The sequence below is a fragment of the Pipra filicauda genome, unplaced genomic scaffold, assembly GCF_003945595.2.
Source record: "Pipra filicauda isolate LSUMZ 115617 unplaced genomic scaffold, ASM394559v2 scaffold1_size10287979_pilon, whole genome shotgun sequence".
NCBI classification, from domain to species: Eukaryota; Metazoa; Chordata; class Aves; order Passeriformes; family Pipridae; genus Pipra; species Pipra filicauda.
Genome location: NW_024104310.1, coordinates 7,852,327 through 7,877,666, shown reverse-complemented (window position 1 = coordinate 7,877,666; position 25,340 = coordinate 7,852,327). Strand labels below are relative to the sequence as shown.

Sequence of the window (25,340 nt, the reverse complement as noted above, 5' to 3'; positions counted from 1 at the left end):
CTTTACTCTCTAGGTATTTAGTTTCTATATATTTCAAAGTAGATTCTTACAGGCAGTTTATTATTTTTGACTGTACTGATATTGAAAAATATAATGATGAAAAATGGATCTCTGTACATTAATGTCTCACACTGGCTGATTTTGTAAAGTAGTCTTCCAGGATATTTTACGCTGTTTGCAGCTACATGTAGTAAGTCATACTAAGAGTAATTCAAATCACAGTATGGAAAAGGATGGAAATGACCTCTGGAGCTCATGTAGTCAGAGCAGGGCTAGTTGGAGGAGACAGTCCAAGACTGTGTCCAGCTGGGTTTTGAATCACAAAATCATGGAATGGTTTGGGTTGGAAGGGACCTTAAAGATCATCTCGTTCCAACCCCCTTGCCATGAGCAGGGACACCTTTCACTAGACCAGGTTGCTCAAAGCCTCATCCAACCCGGCCTTGAGCACTTCCAGTGTTGGGGCATCTACAACCTGCCTGGGCAACTTGTTCCAGTGTCTCATCACTTTCACCTTGAACCATTTCTTCCTCTAAGCTAATCTAAACCTTCCCTCCTTCTCAAAGGATGGAGGTTTCACAGCTTCTCTGGAAAACCTGTAGCACTGTTTGACCACCTGTACAGTTAAAAAAAAAAAAAGTTTCTGTTTAAAAGGACTTTTTTTTCTATTTCAATTTGTGCCCCTTGCCTCTTGTTCTATCACTGGACAGCACAGAGAAGAATCTGGCTTTATTGTCTTGCTCCCCCTCACCAAGTATTTATGCACATTGATAAGATTCCCAGTGGGTCTTCTTTTCTCCAGGCTGAGCACTCTCTCAGCCTTTCCTTGTATTCCAGGTGTTCAAGTCCCTTAATCATCTGCATGGCCCTTCACTGGACTCACTACAGTGTCTCCATTTCTCTTGTACTCTCTTGCCCAGGCTGGATCCAGCACTATGGATGTGTATTCCATGGGCTGGGCAGTGCTCCCTCGGCCTGCTAGTGTTCTTTTTAAATCCACCCAGGATGCTGTTGGCTGCCTTTGCTGCAAGGACACATGTCTGGATCTTGTTTACCTTGCTGTGCCTCAGGATCCTCAAATCTTTTTCTGCTAAGCTGCTTTCCAGCTGATGGCCTCGAGCCAGTCGCCCCTCAGCCTGTGCTGGTCCATGGGGTGTTTCCTCCCCAGCTGCAGGACTTTTCCCTTCCATTTATTGAGCTTGCTGAGATTCCATTTGGTCCACTCATCCAGCCTGTTGAGGTCCTGCTGATGGCAGCACAACCCTCTTGTGCATCAGTACTCTTCTCAGTTTTGTGTCATCTGCAAATTCGCTGAGGGTACACTTTGTTCCATCATCCAGGTCATTAATATTGAACAGTATCAGACCAGTATTGACCCTTAGGATAAACCACTAGTGAGTTGCCTCCAACTGGACTTTGTACCACTGTTCACAACCGTTAAGTCCAGCAGTTCAGCCATTTTTCAGTCCACACCACTGTCCACATATCTAGTCTGTACTTAATCAGCTTGTCAGTGAAGATATTGTGAGAGACAGTGTAAAAAGGCTTGCTAAAATTGAGATAAACAACACACCCTACTTTCTCCTCATCCATCAAACCAGTCATCTCAGCTTAGAGGGCTGTGCTAACTAATGCCAGTCACCTTTCTATTCTTCATATGTTTGGAAATGATTTCTGGATTTTGGTCCCTCTTCCCAAGGATCAGGGTGAGCCTGACTGACCTGTAATTCCTGGTGTCCTCCTCTTTGTCAATGTTGAAGATAGAAGTGACATTTGCTTTCTTCCAGACCTAAGGAGCCACTACCTTTGAAAGAAAATCAAGAATGGTCTCACAATTGTATCAGCCAACTGCCTCAGCATTCAAGGGTGCATTCCATGAGGTTCCATGGAATTCTGTACATTCAGTTTATATAAATGTTCCCTAACCTGGTCTGTTCCATTGAGGGTAAGTTTTCCCTGCTGTGAACTTCCCTCCTGGCCTCAGGGACCCGCCATTCCTGAAAGCAAATCAGACTGAGGCAGAGTTGGCACTGAGAATTTTGGTCCTTTATCACCCAACCCTGTTAGTTTGCAGTCTGTGCTACAGACTTGGGTCTGTGTGTGTAAGTATGTTTACATGTAGGCTCAATTCCAAATAAACAAGCCCAAGTTTTTTTGCTGATTTCCCAGACAAGCTTTTCCTGTCCGTGGCTCAGGATGTCAGCCAGCTGCCCCAGAGAGCCAGCGATTCAATTGCAGGGGAAGTTCAGCTTGGGTGAAAACAAAGACAGCAGTACACGTTTTTCTTTGGGTTTTTAATTACTTCCGTCTCTGTATCTGAAGCATTTTTCTTAAAAATACTTCACTTTGCAGGTGTAGCCTCACGGACTTTCTCTCATCATAACTTTTCTTATCATTTGTAGCCATTAAAGAATTCAAAATACTTTTTGGCAGGGGAGTTAAACCAGGTGCCCTTGAGCAACTCCCATTGGGATAACTGCATTCTTTTTACTTAAAGTCCCCTTTTTGTCAGGTGTTATCTTAGGGTTCATTTCGTGTCAGGAGTTGTTGTGCTGTGCTGTGCTGTCTGCCAGACAGGGAGGTATTTCACTGTGGACTTTTCTAGGGCTGAAACTTTTGTATGCAAAGTAATTTTTTTTTTAATTTTTTTTTTTTAATACTGGAAGGACAATCCAATAAACCATTTTCTTTCTTATTGGAAATTGAAACAATATTGTTTTTTTGGATGGAAAGAAGTGTACAAGCTGGATTTTGATATCTAATTGATTATAAAGCAAAGCTGTGGCTGTAGTTTACAGTGAAAAGGTGGTGAGATTTCAGTGCTGCTTTGACCCTCAGAGGCTTGGCCTGCTGTCCTAATTCATCTAAATGAGTATCTTCTCTGTATCTTCTTCTCACATCTGAAATCAGGATGGTGATAATTCTTATCTGTTAAGGGTGTTAATTCTGAGCGTGAGTTGACTATTTTTAGACTGGGATTATAAACTCACTCAGTTGTTAAATGGGAAATGAGACTCAGGCACAGAGATTTCTTTTTTTGTGGTTAATTCTCAGATTAAAGCTCTGCTAAGGACCCTGAACTTCAACACGTACAGGGGTCTATACCTGTGTAACTGGAGTTTTCAGGTTCACAGGGGTTTGTTTGCACCTTGGATGAGATGTTTGTATACAACCAGAGGAGAATAAACCAGGTTGACACTCATCTCTGGAGAGCAGCAGTTGTTGCTTCTGCTGAAAACTTTGCAGCGTATGGTTTGGATTTCTGTGTTATAGGAAAATGGAAGATGTTTGGTAGGTCTCCCATCGTTTCTTCTGGGAATTTGTGGAAGGAAATAGTAGCTGATAGGCCATGTAGCCTTTGCATGGTGAGCATGATGTCTCTGATATGTCAGATCTCTGACACATGTAGTGCACAGGAGACCAGGGCACATATGGTACATCTTGATGCATTTTGTATTCTTCTCTTTTCAGCCAGTCAAAATTTGAGGCTTAAGAAAGAAAACATGAAAGCAGAAATCTGAACATATGGCAACCCTAATTAAGGGGTGATGTTGTTTTTTTTCCACCTTCAAACTCATTGCAATCATACTGACCTTAGTGCTCTTTCCTTTCCTATGGTGCATTCAGCTATTTGCATGAAAAGTTTGCTTTCCTGAGCAGGGAGACTGAGGGAGCATCTGCAATCAAACACTTACATTTTTGTTTCATGAGAAATTATGGGCTTTCAAAATTTCTTCTCAAATTCACAATTAAAGTCATGTTTTAGGGGGCTTTTGTGAGGAAACATGAAGGATGCATCTCCTTTTGGAAACTGTGATTGCTTTTTTTGACTGATAACAGAAATGAGTCTTGAACCTAAATTTAACATAAATCAAGCCAGTGTCTTTGCTATTGGGTTTTGAGCCAGTCTGTCTTCTGCTTGGGGCTATTCTACTTCTTATGAAATATTCACCAATCCAGAGAGACAGTGTGACTTTGTATAACTTGATAGTGAAGGAAAATCTGTGGGATAAAGCAGACCCCAATTCAGGATCTGTCCCTTCTCTAAATCAGGATCTGAGTCCATAGGCAGCGAGGTGCTGGTGTTTATCTACTTCTTCCTGATCTTTCTTCCACTGCACATTTTCTAAAGTAGCCTTGAAAAACTCTTCAATTAGCTATTGTGGTCCAACAAAACATATCTTGCATAAGAATTCTTGACCAGCTCTTTCAGGATTACTTAGTAGGTTATGAATTACAGAACAAAGGTGCTAATATGTTCTAGATAATAGTTCATAGGGTTTTCCATTTTATTTAGTGAGTCTTTGCTGAAGTCAGCAAAGACTCTCTTTAGATCTATCTTTGGCTTCTTTGCTGCTGCTATGTTCCTACCTTGCATATGACAATATAAAAAGAGAGTCTAGCACAGTCTTTCTCATGACCAGAGCTTTGTTTTTCCCTTTTTGTGTGATTTTCCATAATTTAGATAGCTTGACAGTGTGCCTTAGTGGATTTTTAATTTTGCAGAACTTGAGTCGATTTGCTTTTGAAAAATTAACCAGTCCGTGCCCTTGAAAAGTCATTGCATCTGTTATTACCTCCACATGTGATAAGTTTAAGAAAATGATTAGCAAAGGTGTCACTCATTTCTGTGTGCTGTATATCAGATCGGACTGGCTGTGAAGTAGTGAACCATATTAAAGCTGTGAAATCAGCCCTGCTCTACAGGGACTACAACCAGCTGCACCAATTTTACTACTTTTTTCCCCTTGCAGATTCAGGAATGATTGGAATGGAGTTTGACAGTTTATTTACAGATTTGCTGTGACTGACAGGATGCCAGAGGGGGAATGTTTGTACTCCCCGAAGATAGTTTTTGGTAACTAAGGCTAAATATCTGACAGGACTTCTGTTACAAAACAGAGTGTGATCAACAGTTGTGTTACTGCAGAATTCAGTGCAGCTTTTCATTTAAAGGACAGCTAAAAATACAGAACTAAAGCCAGCATTTACTTTGATGTGAAGTGTCCCTACAGAGGAGTGTGGCACTGGTTAATTCAAGCCTTCCAGTCCAATTCTGATCCCACACCCCTGTAAGAAGTTAGGGAAAAGAGGATGAAAACCACTCACATTCCACCTTCTTTCCTCTTGATCACTGATTTTCAAACTTAAAATTTCTAGGTCCCCTAAATTTTTCGATATGGGACTGGACCTCTTGCATAGTAAGTTCAAGTCTCCTTGACAACCAATGTGCTTCTCTTACCTTATGGGCTGCCAAGAATTCATGGACCATGCATTGGAAACTTGTGTCCATGTGTGGGATGTTAAGGTTTCTTGCAATTTAACCTTGAAATGAATAAAACAAAATTAATCTTGTTTTTCTGTTACATTAATCCCTTGGCTTTGAAACTAGGGCAAATGGCCTTTTCCTTTTTCTTTTTCATTATCATGTAATTCTTTTTTCTGATTCTCAGTGTAAATCTGCAGTAACCTGACTAAAGTATCCTTATGCTGTATAAAAGTCCTATACAATGGTACTTTGAAAACAGAAACCTTTTAAAAGAAGATGCATGAGCTATATACTGTATTATATACAATATATGGGTAGTAATATTATACTCTATATTCCCAGAAATAGTATTAAACTTGTAGTCAGGAAAGTATTTTTTGTTCATTAATAGCTCTTTGTTCATTTAAGAGGCACAGAAGCTTTTCCACATTGAGAAGGTTAATTATGCTCAGAGTAAAGATATTTGAATAAATTGTGTGTTTTATGGGTAGCAGAGGTTTAAGGTGGGCAGATTTGTCTAGCACAGAGAAAAAAAGTATTTTTATTAGATTGTTAGGTGTTAAGAAGTGCTGCCAAATGTAATCTGAGTATTCATGAGCAAGAGATACTGATATATTGCAGGGGACAGAAAACAGTCACCTGAGTACCTGTGTTCTTACTTGCATTTAAGCCAGTCCTACTGGTTATGTCAAATGTCACAGATTTTAGTAGGGTTGTTTTTTGATTGATTTTGCTGTTGTTGTTCTTGCTGGATTGGTAACCTACTGTAGACTGTATTCTTTGCTCTCTGTTTTTGTTATAGTAAGACTATGCAACAAAAAAGGGATGTAGAACAAAATTAGCAAAGAATAAATGAGGCAAAAGGAATCTTTCTCAGTCAGCATCTCCTGGTGAATTAAGTCCCTTTTCACTGATATGTGAGGTATGGCTTGCAGAAAGATCTGAATACCACAGCTCTAAGGAAAACTTCCCTGGTTATCATCAGGCTGAGCCTCCCTGCCCAGTAATGAGGTTCTTCCAACATAAGGTTTACCTTGAATACAACAGGTTCGACAGGTGAATTCTTATTTGCCTTTTTTAATTGTTGATAATAAAAGACATACTTCTGGGAACAGAAACTGGCATCCAACTCAGCCTTTTCCCAAGTGAATTCTCCTTTCACTAGAGTACCTGGCCATAGTTATTCTGGATCTACGGCTCTGGCAGTTCTGGCTGTATGATGGCAGACTGGTGGTTTTCTGTGTCTGCGCTGTTGTTATCCATGCAGTCAAGCAGCTCCTTAGGGAATGGGAATGATGGTTGACCTATTCCTATGTCTTGCTATCCTGACTATTAAAAAGCTTTTCTTGCAACAAATCTAACGTTAGTGGGTCACAGCTTAATACTGTCAGGCTTCCTTCAGTCTGTCCCAGCTAGGGAGAAGAGAGATTATTCCCTTTCTCCTTGCAGATCCTTTTCTATGATATTTCTACTAGGCTTATTATCAATACTGTGTAGAAGCTCTACTCTTAAGTGTGAAGGAAGATTGCCCAAGGTAATGACAGAAATCATTGATGGTGTAAGGCATAAATCCAACAGCCCTGAATCCTGCTTTTCAACTGTAGTTCTAGTTTAATGCCTTTTAACACAGAGAAGACAAAAGTAGGTGGAATGTTATATTGTTAAAGTTCAGACAATCTTAAATGTGGATCATAAAATCCTTAACTTCAAGGCTCTCCCTGTTGCTGCAAGAAGTTAAATGTCCACTGAGCTGCCATATTCCTGGCCGATGGCATCATTCCTGCCTTATTCCTGGCTGGTGGCATCATTCCTGCTGTGATTAGTACATCAGACCACAGTCACTACGGCTCATAGCCGTGTACAGGTTGTGACTCTGTGAGCTCAAAGAGACCCTGATGCTTTTTAAGGCTTAAGAAAAGAGACCAGAATAGTTAAAGAACTGTCAGTGACCAGTGTGCCTAATGTTATAGTTGAAGTTCTTCAGTAGCTGGATTATGTTATTAAAAAAGGATTAGATGATATAGCAGGAATGGAGTGCTTTGAGATCAGCAACAGAGCTGTGAACTGGAATCATGAGTATTACTGAGACTGTCATCCAGTGCCTAAAGACAAAAGCATAATTACTACGAGAAGGTCATTTTTCTAAGCAAAGGACAGTTGTAAACTGCCTTTACCAGGAAAAAAATCAGTATTTGTTGAATTGCATCATTGAATTATTCATCAAGATCAGACACTTTCTTGTTCAATTTACTTTGTCATTTTCTTCTAGCTTATTCTCAGCAGTTCAGATGAAAATATAACACAGTAGCACCTGCTTACAAGAGATATTCAATTCACTGGATGTCTTGATTGGAAAGATATTTCCTTTGGTCCAAGCCAAAATCAAATGCTCTTTGTTTTAATGGGATATTCATGTTTTATGGACAAATAACTAGAATTGGTGTTATGATATCTTTCTGCTAACCTGTTCTTATTATTTTAGTGATTTATTTCAGGCCCTTAATTTAGAATAAACAAGATTTACTTTTGGATCAAATCCTGTATCTTTTCTTCTGGTCTGTACAGCCTCTGTTGAAACAAGTGTTTTCCCAGCAGTAAGATTTGATTGTCTAGAAAGGTGTAAACATTCCTTTTTCTGAAATTGCTTCATGTATATAGGTGAAAATAACACTCTCTTAGGAAATTCTAGGCATGGTTAGATTGTTTCAAGACCCTAGTCAGAGTACTGACATGAGTAAATAATAATTTCTCTGTCACTTCACAAGCTTTTCTTCTTATACACAAGTATTTAGAGAAATTCAGGAACACAACATGATCAGAATCTGCCCCCATATGTTCCTCTCACCGTGATCCCTTTTTTTCTCTTTTGTTGCTTTCCCCCATAATTTACTTCGTTTGCATATTTTAGTGTTTCATACCATGGTGCCTGAGTCAATTTTCTTTTGAATAATTAAACAGGTACGTGCCCTTGGAAAGTCATTGCACCCTTTATTGCCACTTAATGTGTTAACTGTGAGGAATTGGGAAAAGATGTTGTGCATTTTTGTTGACTGCTGTTTTATGCGAGGATTGGATGTGATGCAGCAAATGGGACTCAGAGAATATGCTGGATTTTGATGAACCACATCTTGGGTACCCAGGGGATGTACCCAGAGAGGAAAACCTTGTCCTTGTGCCATTTGAAAGGAAGATGTGAGCAGCCTCTTACTCTAAAATAAAAATAATTATGATAATAAAAATAATGAAAAAGTTAAATGGATTGATAGGATCAGTAGCTATTCAGGGGTGTCTCATATTTAGCTGGGGCTGGGTTTTAGGTAGTGGAAGGTTTTGGTGTCTACAGAAAGAAACGTAAAGCAAAGAATTGGTCCTGAGTCCTCTGTGCTGTGGATTTGGGAGAAGGGGAAGAGAGAGTGAATGGACAGGAGGAGTTTTTCAGCTTTTTAATAAAGGTAGCTGAGACTTCTCTGGAGGGATGACAGAGTCATACAGGGATTGGAGCGGATAACACACTCCGAGCTGCTCTGGGGATGGTTGGGTTAACAGGGAGGTTCCTGTAAGCAGTGGAGAGCTCCAGGTTCTCATTAAAATCCCAAACCAGGTGAGCTTGAGCATAGCTGTGCTACAGATGCAGCTGGAGCAGTGATATTATAGGGATTTGTTAAAATTGTGCTGGCTTGGATAACTGAGACACTATTTCCATTGTAGGAACAATGAGCTTGCACCAGGGTAGGCCAATGACAAAATGTTCCTTGCTAAATTGCATTTTATTTTACTATTGTCTGGTAGTCATGCTTTACCCCCTTCTTTAGCTAGTGAATACTCTTAATTGTAAACATATTTCAGTGTCTTTGGTCACTCTAAATGACATTAAAATGTCGGTTTGCCTTCATTGCTCATTCAAGCCTTACTCTTTGCAATTAGGATGCTACTAGAAATTTATATTGATTTCTATGTGTTTTTTTCTTTTTCCTTAGGATAGGACATATCTCTGCTTAAATGTTACAAAATAAACCAAGGCAGCTTGCGTTCTTTAATGCCAACAAATAGGTTATTGGAACTGTGTTACTTGTTACTTGGAGTGCAATGAGAGCCAGGGAGAGATCCCAGCTGATCCCTGTGGCCAAGGCAGCTGCTGGACTCCAGCCCCACGGTAGGGAGGTGAAATCTCCCCTCCAACTGTCAAAGGCAAAGAATTCCTTTAAAACATAAAACTTCTGCTCAGTCAAGCTTGAGGAAAAAGTGCAAGACTGCAGCTTATGCTTTTGATGTGTGAGTTGATTAATAAATGTAGAAATAGAAGGAAAAGGTTATGGCAGGGTGGTTTTGGGTTCAGTACAATCGATAAGTGATTTATCCAGAGAAAAGGGGTTCCACCCATTGATACGGTTATTTTCTTTTGGCCTTTGGAAGAGCTTTCTGTAGAATTGCTCAGCTGTGGTTAAGGTTTCCCTGTGTCACAATGTCTGATTTAGCCAAATGCTAAAATGAAACATGTCCATTTTTGGGGTTCATCAGTGGGAGAAGGCATGGGGAGTATGACAGCAGTTTACAAAAGCAGCCTCTGGAATTATAGAGATTGACATCTCAGGGAAGGCTACAGGCACAAAGCATACCTAAGTAATGATCATTGGTTAAAAGGCATCAGTGCCTTGGAGATAAAGAACTGTTATAGACTGTAAGGGAGATTATCAAAATCCCTCAAACCAGACAGTGTTAATGATGCAGATCATGAAATGTGTGGTGACTGAGATTTAAATGTGTGTTTTGATATGGATTGTATGATCACTCATCAAAAGCTTCAGACCTGTTGTTTTTTTAAGAGTGTTTTCTTTACTATCTGAATCAAATATGTCAGCTCTGCAATCTGTGACAGGTTAATTGAAATGCAGTGAGAGTGCAAAATCTGAATCAAGCATGAGGTTGACAAACTTTGTTCATCCTTTTATTTATGCAGAACTCTAAAAGCAACTGCTTAACTTGAGAACTGTTGATGAAATTAGTGTGGTTTTCCATCTTTCCTTAGATAGGAAGGATTTGGGCCATAAAGGAACAATTTAAAAGATGTCTTATTTGGCTGGATTGAGTGAAGAAATATCAGGACATTGAGGAATGTATTATTGTAGTAGTATTGTAGTTACTTTTCAGTGTCCAGGGATGGACTTCATCAGACTTGAGTGGAATTCTGCAAGTGGCATGCCAAAAATACACCAAGGTGATTTTTGTTGTCCCCCTTTTCCTCAAAAATGGTTATTTAATTATATGTGATTGAATTTGATGGCATTTAGTGCACATTAAAGGGAGGCATTTATGATGCTAACTAAAGCAAAGGGTATTTCAAGTTCATTCTTTGTGAGCTGTTCTTGCTGTCCTGCCAAATCCATGTGCACCCCTGGCTGTTAGAAACCTGTGCCACACCATGCCACAGCTTCTAATTGGGCTCCTGCCTTAAGATCGAGTGATATCTTCAGCAACTGTCAGCAGGAGAAAAACAAACCCACCAAACATGAATTTGTAAAAGTTTTTGAATTACGGTGCGAGGGGCTGAAAACGGTCTTTCCACCTCCCTTGGACCTTTGGTTCCCATTGCAGTGGTCTCTTTGTGTCTTTAACTTTTATTGTATGGGAACATGATGGCAAAAAAGGGTGGTTCATGTACTAGGATGATCTACCAGGTCCATGTATGCACAACACAGCTACAGGGGATTGTGTCAAGAGCGGGCACTAAAAAAAAAACCCCTTTGCCATCAGAAAATCTCCTCACTTTTCAGTGACATGAAGCCATTAGGGTGCTTGGGAGCATATGTTTGCACTAAGGGGTTGTGTTGTTTGGTACCCAACAGTGTACCCTTCCTGGGTCTAGTATTTCATTCAAAAGCAATTTGCCCGAATAAAATAAAATATGCATGATGGGTGAACACAGATGAGCTCTGTTAATGTATTCTAATTAACTTGCTAAAAATATTTTAAAATCTTAATAAGCTTAAAGAGAATTTCTGATGATCAGATGCAATGTTAATGAGCTTGGTATAAAAACATAAGAAGGTAAAGCAGATAGCTGATTGGCAGTTGCAGTGCTGTCTGTATACCTAACATTTTTCTTGAGCAAAAGAAAGATCTTTGGCTTAAATTTTATCTTTTGTCTTGGTAGCTAATTTCTCATGATCTATTTCTAGAAAGCTTAATGAACAAAACATAAAAGAAAATAAATAATTTACCTGTTTGATCTGGGGAGTAGTGGGAATTTTATTGCTTAATTATGGCTTAGAAAAACATGCTAAGGACATTTATAATAAAGTATCTGTGTTCTTTGTGTGTGGGAGAATGACTCTTTTCCTTTTATATATGCCATAAATCTCAGATTGTAGTCCTTTTTCTCTCCAGGCTATTAGGTTTCTGCAGACTGTATTTCATTCCTTAGCACCTATAGTTGCTTGGCAACAACATCCGATTTACATGAACCCAGCCCCGTGAATGAGTAGTTACCTGGAACCTTTCTGTGCAGAAACCCTGAGAAACGTAGCAGTTCTCCCATTTTCTATGACAATTATTAGGAAATATTAATTGCTTCTCTCTATTCATCTTCCTGTAGCCTTTGTTTTTCAGTTAAAGGGGAACAAACTGTATTCTCTGTTTAGTTCTAGCCTGCCAGAGGTCACAAAATTAATTTATAAATAATCCACTTAGAAAGCAGGAGGTTTATTAATAACAGAAGACTCCAGCAGTTGCTCAGAGACCCAACTGGTACAAGTGGTCCCCAGTGTTGTGTTCTTTAGATACAGAAAGAATGAGGTTCAGAGGAATGAAATAACTCACCACAGTCACACAGAGAATGTCAGTGAGCGTGTTTTTTCTCTGCTAGTTGGTCTGCTATAGTTTTTAGGGAGAAAAAGGAGCAAATGTTTCCTACTCAATGTATTTTCTTCACTTCTTGACATTTGGAACTTACTGAACAAACAAAATAAGCAGATTTTCTGCTACCTCAGCCTAGTGTTTTTTTGAGCAGGTACACCCTCCTACCAATTCATTTTATTCTTGTGAAATGCTTTACAACCTGTAGATTATTTCTATTGAGAGGAGTAGGAGGTATGAGAAAGAAAAATAAAGAAGAGATATTCTTCACCAGCACTGAACACAAAACAGTCTTACTGGACCAAGAGATGAAGAGCTACAGGCAGTACTTGTGGACGTCAAAATAGTTGTAATAAGTCTTTTGAAAAATCTTATAAAGAAAACACCCAAACTGCCTTGTTTTGTAAGTTCTTTTCTGTTTTTCGTCTGGCTTATCCTTTGCAAAAATAAAATATTTCTTGGGCCTTGACTTTTTTCTGTTGCATTTCCAGAGGCCTTTATTGGTGTTTATGATAAGATGCAGAGGCTGGTGCTGAGAGAAGCAGAGCAGACCTGAGATGTGGCAGAGATCTGCTTTGCAAAGGTAGATCCCAAACTGATTTTTCCCAAAGTTTGTGGCAGTTTGGGTTTTTCTAGAATCAAAATACCTGATAGCATGTTTTTTCCTCATCACTCAATTGGCATTCAAGGTCAGGTCATTGCACCCTGTGCCTTTTAATTATATCCTGTGGCTTTAGGTAATGCTGAACTTGCAGCTCATTATTATTATATTTTCTCCTGTGGACATGTCTTGCTTCTGATGCTCATACTCTGCAGATTAACTAATGCAGAATCAAATGCATTTGTGATCTAAGTAATGAAGAGGCCTTTGTTCTATTCTTGGTTGTTCTACTGATTTTGTGCGACCTTGGGTGGCTCATTTATCTCCTTGCTTGCTTTTCTCATTTTAACCTTCGATGGATGGTGTCATATGTTGATTTGCCAGTGTAATTTTCTATTTATCTTAGAAGATTTGCAAGGCTGAATATGGCTATAGGAGGACAAAGAGTTTTTAAAAAATGAAGTGATGGTTTTTGTGTTCCTAAATAGCTCAGTATCAAGCATTATTTACTGATGTGTGATCTGTAAAGCCTCATGTGGTACTTATACACATCAGAGTTGTGATAGGCATGGGAGGGTGTATATTTTGCCAAGATTCAAGCATGAATTTCTCCTGTCAGAATATTTTGAGGACATACTGAGCTGTGCTGCAATTCTAACAACTGAGCACATTGAAAAAAAAAAATTGTCATTTTAAGTCAGTGGAAAATGCCTAAAGTAGCAGTGAACTTGTTTTAAAACTGATTTTTGGGAATATCTTGCATGCTCCTGTCTCTGGTTGAATGTCTCACCTCCACTTTGGGAACTGAGCCACAGGAACTGTAAGTTTACATTTCCAGGGTTCTCAGAGGTGCTGGAATGAAACTCAGTACAGAGCTCTCCAAAGCCCTGGGGCTCCCTGCAGCTGGGACCACAGGACACCTGACCTCCTACCACAGGACTCCACAGAGTGTGAATCTGTTGGAGCTACAGACATTCAAAGCCAGAATATCCCCCCGGGAGGAAGTTCTCCCAGGCAGTTTTCCAGTGCAAGGTTCTCTGTGATTTATCAGGAGTTTTTATAAACTGGCACTTTCCTTCTAAATATTTGGATAGGCAAAGTGACAACATGCAGTGTCAGACACTTCTGGGACAGGTATTTTTAATGCTTTTACCAACTCTGCTCTGTTTTGATAGTGTTTTCAGTGGTGAAGACATTTCTGCCAAGGCACTTGTAGTAGACCAGCAGCACTAAGCATCAGTGGTTTGTGGTCTTGAAATGACGCCTTTTAATGAGTGGCAGAACTTAATATCCTTAGCTTATCAAAAAGAAATACAAGATGTAATTTAATTGTGGTCTGTAAAGTGTCAACATGTGAAGGGGAAACCCAATTTTAATGCTAATGTTTTAACTGGAAGGCTAAAACCACAAAGATGAAGTGACTAGAAAATTAAAGAATGAAAAATATAACTTACTGGAAAAGTGCAACTATTTAAAGGTGTTTAATTTAAATTTAAAGGTATTAAACATGAAACCAGCCAGTTGGCACAATAAATTCTCTGTCACTTTAAGTCCTTCAGCTGAGATTCTGTGTCTTTTTAAGGTTACTGTAGTTCAGTGAATACAGATCTGGGCTGGACAGTGGGATCACTGTGTGAAAGTTGTGTGATCTTGCTTAAGCAGGTGGTCCACTCTGAGCTGTTACTTTTTTGGAGCTGTCTGTAGGATGGTTATTAAAAAAACTGGATGTGATGGCCAGATTTCAAATCCCCAGTTTGGATGTTCTCTTAACTTTTTGTATTCAAAACAGTTTTTGAGAATCAGTTAATTTGTCACATTGATTCCAGTGTTTGCGGAATGACAGGAATTCTGAAGTGGAAGGTGAAGGTAGAGGTGTTGCCAAGAGTCTATGAATAATTGTGGAAACATGGGATAAGTCAAAGCAGGTTGTGCTTTGTTATGTTAAGCTTTTAGTTGGAGCCTTGGATACTTTATGGATGTTTGGACAACTGCTGAATAGTTTTTGTGGTGATTAGTATTTTCGCTCAACCCACAGTTCCTACAATATCCAAACTTTGGGTAACAAAAGAGGAAAACTTTGAGTGGCTAAAAAGAAAGAAATAAAATTAAAATTGATATAAGCCAATTCCATTGGTATGTGAACCCATTTCACTTTACTAATAATTGAAATATATTACTTATTTTTTTCTTTAAGGAATTAATTCAGAACCAAGGGATTACACAAATTAGAGACAGTAAGGGTTTATTAAATTACTTCAGCAAGAATGTCTTCGGGAGAGGACTTTTACCCATATACATTTTCAGTGTTGACTAAACATTTTAAGGGTTCATAGAATCATAGAAAAGCTTGGTTTGGAAGGCACCTTAAAATCACCTAGTTCCAACCCCCCTGCCATATCTTCCATCTCTTTCCTTAAAAGCTTTGGAGAAATACTTTCCCAAAATATTCAGCCTTTATCTACAAAAAATTTTGATCTGAGTCTGCTTTTTTTTTTTTTCCCCTTGCTGTAAACTCTAGTGCTAAGCTGCAGATTTTTTTTATTTATTTATTTATTTTTTATACATTACCTTTGGAATCTGTCCCAGGCTTCATCGTAATATTCTGTCAAATAGAGATCTGTGTCTAAAAAAAAAAATAAATTAAAAAATCAGTGTGAATTGATAAGCAATGGCAGCTCTGCAGTATTTCTACAAGGACTGCAAGTATTTCAGAGGTCTTGTTGCAAGTGTGTCAATGTATATGTTATAACAGTGTTATGACTATTGATCTGCTTGTTCTCAAAGAAGTCTTTACCACTCATGTACCAAAGTTTTCCTTGCAGTATAATTCTGCTGAAGTCAATGAAGCTGAATTATCAGAAGGGTTGTATCTTGAGTAGATTTTGTTTTCTCTCTTTTGGGGTGATCTGCGGTAACTTAAGCTGCTGTTAAGGGAGGATTTATATACATGTTTTTCTATGTTTATTTCTTTCTGAAACCCATCAAGAAGGGAAAGGCTTTGACTCTAACTTTTAAATTAATCTCTGAAGTGAGGTAGGCTGAGAGGATTTTCAGTTAGGTGACTTGGTGTCTTTAAGCTTCAGGTTGTGAAAAGTTCTGTCTTTATTGAAACAAGACATCAGGAAAGGCAAATTTGGCATCCTCATGAAGAACAGTTTCTATCAGAAATATCTGGAGAACATAAGGTGACCTATGACTATCAGTGGCCGATGAGTCTTGGCTATGGAGACCATTCCCACTGTTTCACTTAGTTATGTGCACATCTACTACTTTAAGTGGCATTATTCTTGCCTTGCAGCAGCGTGAGCAAGAAGAATCATGCCTGGTCTCCCCAGCATCATTGTAGAGACTTTATCTATGTAAGTAGCATAAATGTCGAGAATATTAGGCATATTTGTCATTGCTGCTGAGAAAATCAAGTCTTTTTTCCCCCTCTGTTGAATTACAGCAGGTTTGATAGTAGCTCTAGTGCAGCAGCCTTAGAGGCTGATGATCAGTTCTATCAGTAAAAGTTGTTTTTCTTCCCCAGGCACTGCATTTAAAAAATAAGAATAAATTCTGTGTCTGGAAAATTTGTGACATACATTTGAGCAACCCTCAGTGAAATTAAAGCATGTTACAGAATATGAAAGCTTTGCTAACAGGTAAGAAAACAGCCATGGCAGATCTGGCTTGCTTTTCTCTGTAATAAATTAGCACATGCTTCAAAGTGAAAGCGAGAAACACTTCTAAAAAGTATTTTTTTAATAGCTTTTATGATTTACCTTATTGTTTTTAGAATTGTAAAGGTGGCTGAATTTGTGTGAATATTTAGCTTCAAACTTGTAATTTATTTACTTGGGCAATTGTATTGGTCTAAATAAAAAAAAAAGGAAAAGGAAAAAAAGGTGTTTTCCAGTTTATATTACTTTTACTTCAATCAGGTAGATATTGTCTAGCATGCTGAAGGCTGGTGTGTGGCAGTGTTTTTTTTCTCTGTTATGAAATACTTGCAGATGTGAGAAGTGATGCAGCACAATGAGGTAGAGAACAAGTGCCTTTGGACCCAATCCTAGAACTCATGGGGACATAAAAGGCTCTCAGGCCTTGTACATTTTCATTTTTAAGAGAATATAGACAAGAGAAACCTCTTACCATAGTGGGAGTTAAATTTCAGTATCTTTATATGAATAAAGAAAATTAGCATGAATTTTGGGAGAGTAAATAAGCAAGGAGGATGATTTTGGAACATTTGTTTGACAAATGGGACAAAATAACCATATATTTTCGTTTTGATTTTTTCTTGAATGAAAAGCCAGCAAATACTTTTTTTTTTGAAATTATAGTGTTTGGAGTTAATCAGAGAAATAAAGGAGGGGCTGATACTTTTCTTGTTGCTTGCAAATTGTAAATTGCAGTTATTCGCAATCATGCTTATAACTGGCGTGGGTTCATGTGCATAATCAGCTGCTTTTTGAATGCATGTTCTATTGTTCTGTTTTATTTATGGATTCAGTTGTGATGAGAAAGACATTATGAAGTTGTTAGGATGAAGCCTTGGAAATGTCTTTCAGGAGTTTTGAAAGTCAGCGAGTGCCTGGAGTTTGGGGGGCTGTGGGTAGTACTGGGTATTTACATGAAAAAGTTGAGGAGTTTTCAGCCTCAAAATGGAAGGTCAAATGCTGCCTTTGGACTTTGCAGTCCATGAACCACCAAAATTCTGTACTGACACAGGCACACTTTTACTGTCCAGTTGAAATATAGCCAGATCCAAACGCCCTGAGGTCGGGAATCATCCCATCAATTTCAGCGTCCGGACCTGTTATCGATCTGCTTTGACCCACTCCTGGTGGAACAGGAAGCTGAATTTCTACCTCCAGTCTCCTTGCACAAATGATGTGTCAGCAGACTTTTGGTGCTAATTATCAGCACTAACTTTCTGATCGGTGCCAGTTTGCTTATATAATTATTTTTCTTAGTATTTACATTTATCATCATAGATCCACAGAATATGCTGAGCTGGAAGGGACCCGCCAGGATCATCGAGTCCAACTCCTGTCCCTGCACAGGACCATCCCCAAGAGTCACACCATGTGCCTGAGAGTATCATCCAAATGCTTCTTGAACTCTGTCAGCCTCGGTGCTGTGACCACTGCCCTGGGGAGCCTGTTCAGTGCCCAATCACCATCCTGATGAAGAACCTCCTTCTAATATCCAACCTACACCTCCCCTGAGACAACTTCAGGCCATTCCCTGGGGTCCTGTCCCTGGTCACCACAGAGAAGAGATCAGTGCCTGCCCCTCCCCTGCCCCTCTAGAGGAAGCTGTAACTGTGATGAGGTCTCCCCTCAGTCTCCTCTTCTCCAGCTGAACACACCAAGTGCCCTCAGCTGCTCCTCACATGGCTTCCCCTCAAGGTCCTTCACCATCCTCATGGCGATTCTTTGGATGCTTTCTAATAGCTTTATATCCTCCCAGTTTTGTAGCACCCAAAACTGCACACAGGACTCGAGGTGAGGCTACACCAGCACAGTTATGTGCCAAGACCACAAGAGGGGATGTTGGACTGCTCAGAGAAGTCTTATCCTGTGTTACAGGTTCCAGTGTCTCACTTGATGAATCCACTTGAGCAAGGCTTTTTGAGCCTTCAGTTTATAAAATCTTAGGTTTTCCCTCCACTTCTGGTCTTTATCTTCTTAAAAGCTTCCTTTTCTGGGAAGGCATCGGTTTTATGTTTGTAAATATACAGTGATGCAGGACTTCAGTCTTTTTGGGACCACTGACAAAACTGAACACACATAAGAGTAATTTTCCTCTTTTCTCAGTGACAGATTTTTTTTATTTTCCCTGTGTGCCTTTCAATGAAAACAATATTTTTGCTGAAAGCAAGAACCAGGAGATGAACTTAAACAGCACTCAGTTCTTGCTGGATCTCTACAAAGGCAGAATCGGTATTTTTTATGTGCATAATAACATACACAGAGTGTGCTGACTTTTCAACCTTGTGTGGAAGAGTGCTTTATGCTCAGTCTTCCCACTTAAGAGAATTTCTTTACCTGGGTCTTCCCCTTTCCTCCTATCCAGTGGGAATCATTATTTTAAGTCAATTTTGTTAGTTCAGTCACCAATGTTTCCCAGCAGAGAATAGAAGATATGCATATGGCAGGACAACACTGGGCCATGTGCAGCTGCAAACATTTTCTAGATAGGGTTAAAATTCAGTACCAACTCTCTAAAAAATAATTAGTTTTTCAATAGGAAGGAAATAAACTGGTTGGTTAGGTACTATGCAGGGAGCTTTTAATTAAAAGATGTTTAAATATGATTTAACTGTCAAAGAATTGAATTCATGAATTATATTTGCTACAGTTGTTGTTGGGTTTTTTTAATAACACTGTAGAGTTCTCTCTGTGCAGAGCTGTAGGGGATGGATGGTAGCTCCTGACAGATTCAAACATAACTGGCTGAGAACACCGCTGGTGATGGATGAACGATGTCTCTGTTAATGCCCCTGTATACATAAATGATGGGTTTGCTTTATTTATTTATAAGATGTATCCAATTACACATCTTAGAGCAAATGTCCACCGTTCAGTAAAGCACACAATATTGGCATTAAAAAGACAATCCCTGAAATCAGTGATCAGTGCATTTTCCTCACTCTCCAGAGAGAGACTGAAATAAGGGGTAAACCTAAAATTCAGCAAATTCAAGTAAGAGCTTTTGGAACCTAATCCTTGTCTGTAAGAAGTGACTGAAACTCAACCAGGGCTGCTGTTGTCTCTGCTCTGGCCACACGCAGAGCACCAGGTTCATCTAGGATCACTGTTCCATGTGGCCTGGATGGATCAGTCCCATCTGTAGAGCAGGTCAGAGTCTGTTATCAGACAGTGATGGCTCAGGCTCACTGGGCTGTTACCTCCTGGGATGTGTTTCAGCGAAGCGAGCCATCCTAATTATTTGAAGTGGAGGAGAATGAATGGTTTTGCCCTTCATGTAGCTTCAGCGTAGTGGATTTGGGTGTTTTTACTGTGTATCTGTGTGTGTTTGTACTCATAATTGGATCCAACTTAAAACTTGAGAAACTTCACAGTGTAAATTAGGTTACTTTCTTTTGTCAAGTATGTTATCTATATTCGGAAATAATTCTTAGTATTCTGCTACAAAAGAATTAGTCAGGATTAAGGTGAATGTGCAGATAATTAGCATGTTAAACATTTTTAGACTCGAGATCTGGTTTGTCCTCTTGGAAGGCATCTAGCTAAACTAATAGCAGGGTAAATGCACATTTGTGTGTGGTTTGTATTGAATAGCTAATGCACCGTAAATTCACACTTACTTTTCTGATGGTAACTTATCTATATAGAAATAACTTGAATTACAGCTATGGCATAATAATAATGTAGCCAAAACCTGAATGTTCTGACCTAGCAGGGAATAAGTCTCCCATGCATTCCTCGATTCCAAATGCAAACATGTCACCTGTTACAGGGATATTGGAAGGCACAAATCAGCTGTACCTGCCTTATCAAATACTGTGCTGGTAATGCACACAGCAGTACATACTGACAGAGCTCCAAAACGTTCGGAAAATTGCGCGGCAGAAGCCCTGAGACAGAGATCTGGAATGCAGATGGAAGTGCAAGAAGCAGCTGAGCTACGAGATGTTTGCTGTTCTCACAGGGGTGGTTGCTGTTTGGCTTTGCCACTTTTATGTTGTCCACTGTTCTCTCTTGATGGTGGGAGCCCAGCAGTGGACTAGGCCCCTTTCTAGAGGCACTGGAGAGCAAATGTGCCTTATTCTTTGTTTTTAGCTGCTGGAGGTGTAGCCAATATGTTTGTTTCTCATCCTGTATTGCTGGCTGTCACTGAAATGTGGTGTTTTCATGTTGGATATGGTAGTTCTGCAAGAATTTATATTCGCAACGAGGTTTAGCAAGACAGAATTGTGACTACCAGGCAAATCATTTAGAGTTTGGTTTGGTTTCTAGGAACAGAGGTTTACTAGTTATTTTTCACTGGTTTCTGTGCTATTATGTTGTTGTGATAATCTTGGCAGGAATCTGTCACTCTGTGTTGGTATAATTGAAACTTGTTTCCCCTGAGGAATCACTCTGCTGTTTGTTTTATTTGTTTACTGACATTGACAGAGATCCTAATGGCTTTTAAAACCCAATTTGTGCATCACTGAATATCCTCCAAAGAGGAAAATAAAATTAAATTTATCAGTAAAACAGGGTCCCCCATGCAATGCTTTGTCTGGGTCTTAGGCTCCACCTGAGCACCCAGATGTGGGTCTGGAAATGGTGTGGTGAGCTGCATCTTCTGATTATTTCTAATTTTGTCTTCAGGGCTTTTGTCATTAAGATACTTGAAAGGATAAATGACAATAAGTTATTTAGGGCATCAGTGTAAGTTGCCCAGCTTTGCCTTGTGAGAAATAAATTATCTTTAACTTTTATTAAAAAGGAAGTTAAGATAACAGAACAGTAACCACAGTGAAATTTCCCTTTTGGGAGGGTATACATGATGGTATCACTTATTATTGTAATAAATCAGGGTAATTAAGTGTTTAGATTTTTTTTTTAAATGTATGATATCAAAGTATTTATGCATTTATTTTGTTTTAAGCCTTTGAATAACTTCAGTGAGATCGTTTGGACTACTCATGTTCATTATGCCTTGCTGAATTGTGATTGTGGAAAGATGTGTGGCATGTTGCATGCTGTGCTGCAGAGGAGCATGCACAAAAATAAGTGATGAGGTACAGGGCAGACATTCAGGAATGTAGAAGAAAGGGTGGGTTTCTTTAAAGACTAAGGAACGCAGAATAATTTTTTTTTAACACCCTCAAAGCTCTGGTTTCACACCGGAGGAAGATTTAGATATTTTTCTATTTTATTGAAGTGACTTAGACCACCTCTAATGACCTTTTGACACACTTCCTTGTCATTGAAGCGCATAGGGATTGCCCAGGTTTCAGTGAACTCTGACTGTGAACGTCATGAGGAGATAAGTTTGGAAAATACTGCTGATTTTAAAGGTTATCTGTCAGTTTGTATATACACTGCTATAAGCCAAACGAATCTGACCTCAAACAGAGCTGTAATGTAATAACACTCTGCCTTTCTTACTGTGTAACTCCTCTGCAAATCTCCCCGACTCTGGTAGCGGCATAATAATAATAGATCTGCAATATTTATGTTGCCTCTTCTAAGGAAGTGCTCTAATGTGCCTTGGACAGGTGGGTAATTAGTGTTATCTCCTTTTTTACAGAGGGTAAATTAAAGGTATAGAGAGAGAACCCTGGCTCCCACCTCTGTGTTCTCATTGCTTGGTTCAGTAGTACAAATCTCGACCATATGCACTTTCAATCTGACTTGTATTTTTTATTGCATTGCAGTGCCTAAAACTAGGATTTTGGCTACTGGTGGCGCATCCCACAATAAAACAATCTTGCAGGTAAGTAGAAAATTAAATTCTTTGAAGTGAACTTGCAGTTACATCATTTTTATTTTGCTCTACTGAATCCAAATCACTGCAGCTGCGTAGGAAGGTGTGGATAAGGGACTGTGAATCTGCTGCAGGTCTTCGGGGCTTTTCTTCAGGTTTAGTATGGAAACCTTTAGCCCACTGTTAATTTTATACTGAACTTAAAGGTATTATCATGCTTGACTAGTTTTTTGAATGTGTATCTGAAGCACTGGTGTTTTCCAGGTCTCATCATTTACATCAAATCAATCACCAACGAAATCGAGAAGAAACTCCATATATAATACCTGAGATTTTTATAGTTTTTGTCATTCAGGTCAAAGTTAGACCACGAATTGATTTAAGATGAAGGGGGATTATGCTGGTGTTGAAGACTCAAAAACCCAACCCCAAAGAAACAGCCCCCCCCCTACAAAACCCAAATCCCTGCCCTTCTGTTACTTATTAGCATCATGTCATGCACTGGGAGGAGGCTACACTTCTGTACAGTGTATCCTCTCTCTTCTCACTTTCCTCTTCTGCTGCTGTTGCCACACATCCAGCCTGGATGAGATCCTTCATCCACCTTCTTGAGAACTGAGCACAATGTGCTCTCTGTTTCTGCCCCCCCTGAGATTTGGCAAAGCCTTGCTTACAAATGGTGACAGGTGTCTCACCTGGATTTTGCTAGCACAGAGCCAGACATCTAGATTGGGATTCACCTTGCCCAAATCCAGTCATCTGTGATGTGATGTCTGTTTACGATCTGTCAGCCCTGTAATAGTTGGGGGAGATCCCATCAGTCACAGTGCAAAGGGAACTGGATGGTGTTTTAACTTAACAAGCGTAAATGTGTATCTCTGGGTGAGCCAAAGAACTCTCTGGGGTAGATTGTTTTCTGGAGATGCCAATCCCTTTCCATCATCTCCAGAGAGTAGAGGCCAGCCTTAACTGCACTCCATGCTCTTCGACAATTCCAATCACAGGAAAGGAAGGTTCTTTGCTCTACAAAACCTGAGCTGGAATAAATGGAGGTTGAAGAGCAAAAAGCTGTTTCTCCCAAGGCATCTAAACCAGATGTTTGTATAAATGTTGGTTGTACAGCTGATTGGGGAACAGCAACTTTGGCATGTTTTGCCTGCAGATGTCACTTTGCTTCATCTGCTTTGGTTATTTTGCCTAGTAACTTGACATTGGAAAATTAACTGATAGGTTAATTGCTTAAAACGTTGGTCCTTACAGGGGTAATTCTGCTAAGAATACATCAGGAAAGAGGTTGGATTCATAGATGAGTTTGTTTTTTAAAGCCTTATTTCTATGTTAGGTGCCAGGAGAATCTCCTTGCTGTGGAATGAAGGCAGAGAATTGAATGCTCTTATAACATGTAATTTGGCAGCATACAGAGCTGAAAAATCATGGGGATGGGAGAGTGGTGGCTGGGGTGCTTGCTTTTCACGTATAACAATTCAACTGGTTTTAAAACTCATTAGAAGTGTCTTAAAATAATATGATCAATACAGTGTCATTCACTTAATTCAATCACTGTTTAATTGGATCTTTCTTTTTAATTTAATCAAAACCTCAGAAACCATATCAGTTGCATGAAGAATAACAGCTTCCACCCTTATCATGGTCAATTTTGGATAATTTGTTCCAGGGCTACAAAAGACTATCATTTAATTAATCAACGTTCAGTAACTCCTATATTTTACACTGCAAAGGAGGCAACATAGGAAAATCTGTTAAAAAAATTTAGTAGGGTAGCATTCTCCATAGTTCTGGGAAGCTTTTTATAACGTATGTGGTGCTTGATTAATGACCACATGAAACACAGTGAAATATTTTAAACAGTAAAACCTCTAACTGTTTCTTTTAAAATTATTCATGAGAAATACCACAGTTTCAAATGACTTACCAAACATATGAACTTTGAGTAATTTTAATTTTATGATCACGTGGAACAAAAATTAGTTGTTATTTGTAGCATTAAAGCACTTATTAGCATTCAGTGCAGGACAGAGCTGCATTGTATGAGGCTCTGCAGAGATGCAAAAAAAGAAAATCCTTATTGTCCAAAGGATTGCACAATTCAAGCTTAAGACAAGACATACCTATTAGAGATGAGATGAAGAAACAGATGGGGAATGTGTTGAAACAACATTGTAGTATTGGCTGGCAGGACAGGGAGCGGAACTAGTGCTCTGTGACCTTATAATTTCCAGAGGGCTTTTTAATAGATACCATGATTAATTTTCCATTTTTCCTCTAGCATTGAAGCTCATGTGTTGCTCAGTGCTTGCTTGCAAGTGAAGATAGGCAATACTGACTTGGCTATCTTACCAGAAGAGAACATTTTAAGTGTATAAACTCAGGCTTTCCTCAGATTCTAGTTAGCAATCAGCTACTTTTGTTTAAAATTATGAAAATCAGTGATTTTAAAAGGTTTTGATTTGCAGATTCTCCACAAACCTTCAGAAAAAAGAAGAAAAATCCTTTAGAAATGTCATATACAATGTTTTTCCGTAGCTGATGTGGATTGAATTTCTTAGTCATCTTTTATGAAGCCCTGGGGCCTGTCAATCAGTAGGGTTGTAAATTCCAGGATCAGGGTTGTCTTGCACTAATCCAAGGGGTTTGGATTCCTGGACATTCTGGCCTTATTTTCAACTTGATTGAAGTAAGTTGGGTGAGATGCTTTTCCCTTTGGCAAAAGTAATAAAGCCAGCATAAGTTATATCAGAATTGTTGCCTGTGTTTTGTCCTGCTCAGCCTGAGAGGCACCTGCAGCCCGAGAAGTGATGAGACCAAAATGGAAAGCATTTGTTGACAATGTTTTCAGAAAGGAGTTATTGAACCTTTCATGTCCCTCTCCAAACATGTCTTAATTTTTCCCCTTCTGTATTGTTTTCCTAAACCTACACTGTAGGAAAGAGCACATGTTCTCTGTGGATGTGAGATGCCTGGTGTTGATTTCAGTGCAGAATGATGTGTGGTCGAATAGCTTTATTATCTGTTGGATACCATAACAAATTCTTTGCCTGTAAAATTTTATTTGTGTTGCTCAAGCCAAGTTAAGAAGTGTCTCAATATATCTTCATAGCTAAGGTTGCCTTAAATACAGGAAAACTCCTGGTAAATGTAGAGACTGTGTAACCAGCTCCTGTATCA

General features: G+C 39.2%; 1 protein-coding gene across 2 annotated transcripts in view; it reads left to right on the top strand.

The window, feature by feature from the left end:
* XYLB (xylulokinase) overlaps positions 1-25,340 on the top strand; it is an 87,723-nt gene that overhangs the window by 51,012 nt on the left and 11,371 nt on the right. For both annotated transcript variants that reach the window (XM_027727837.2, XM_039380752.1), the window contains exon 16: positions 22,105-22,163. In XM_027727837.2, coding sequence (XP_027583638.1) covers positions 22,105-22,163 — 59 coding nt within the window. The remainder of the gene's footprint in view (positions 1-22,104; positions 22,164-25,340) is intronic.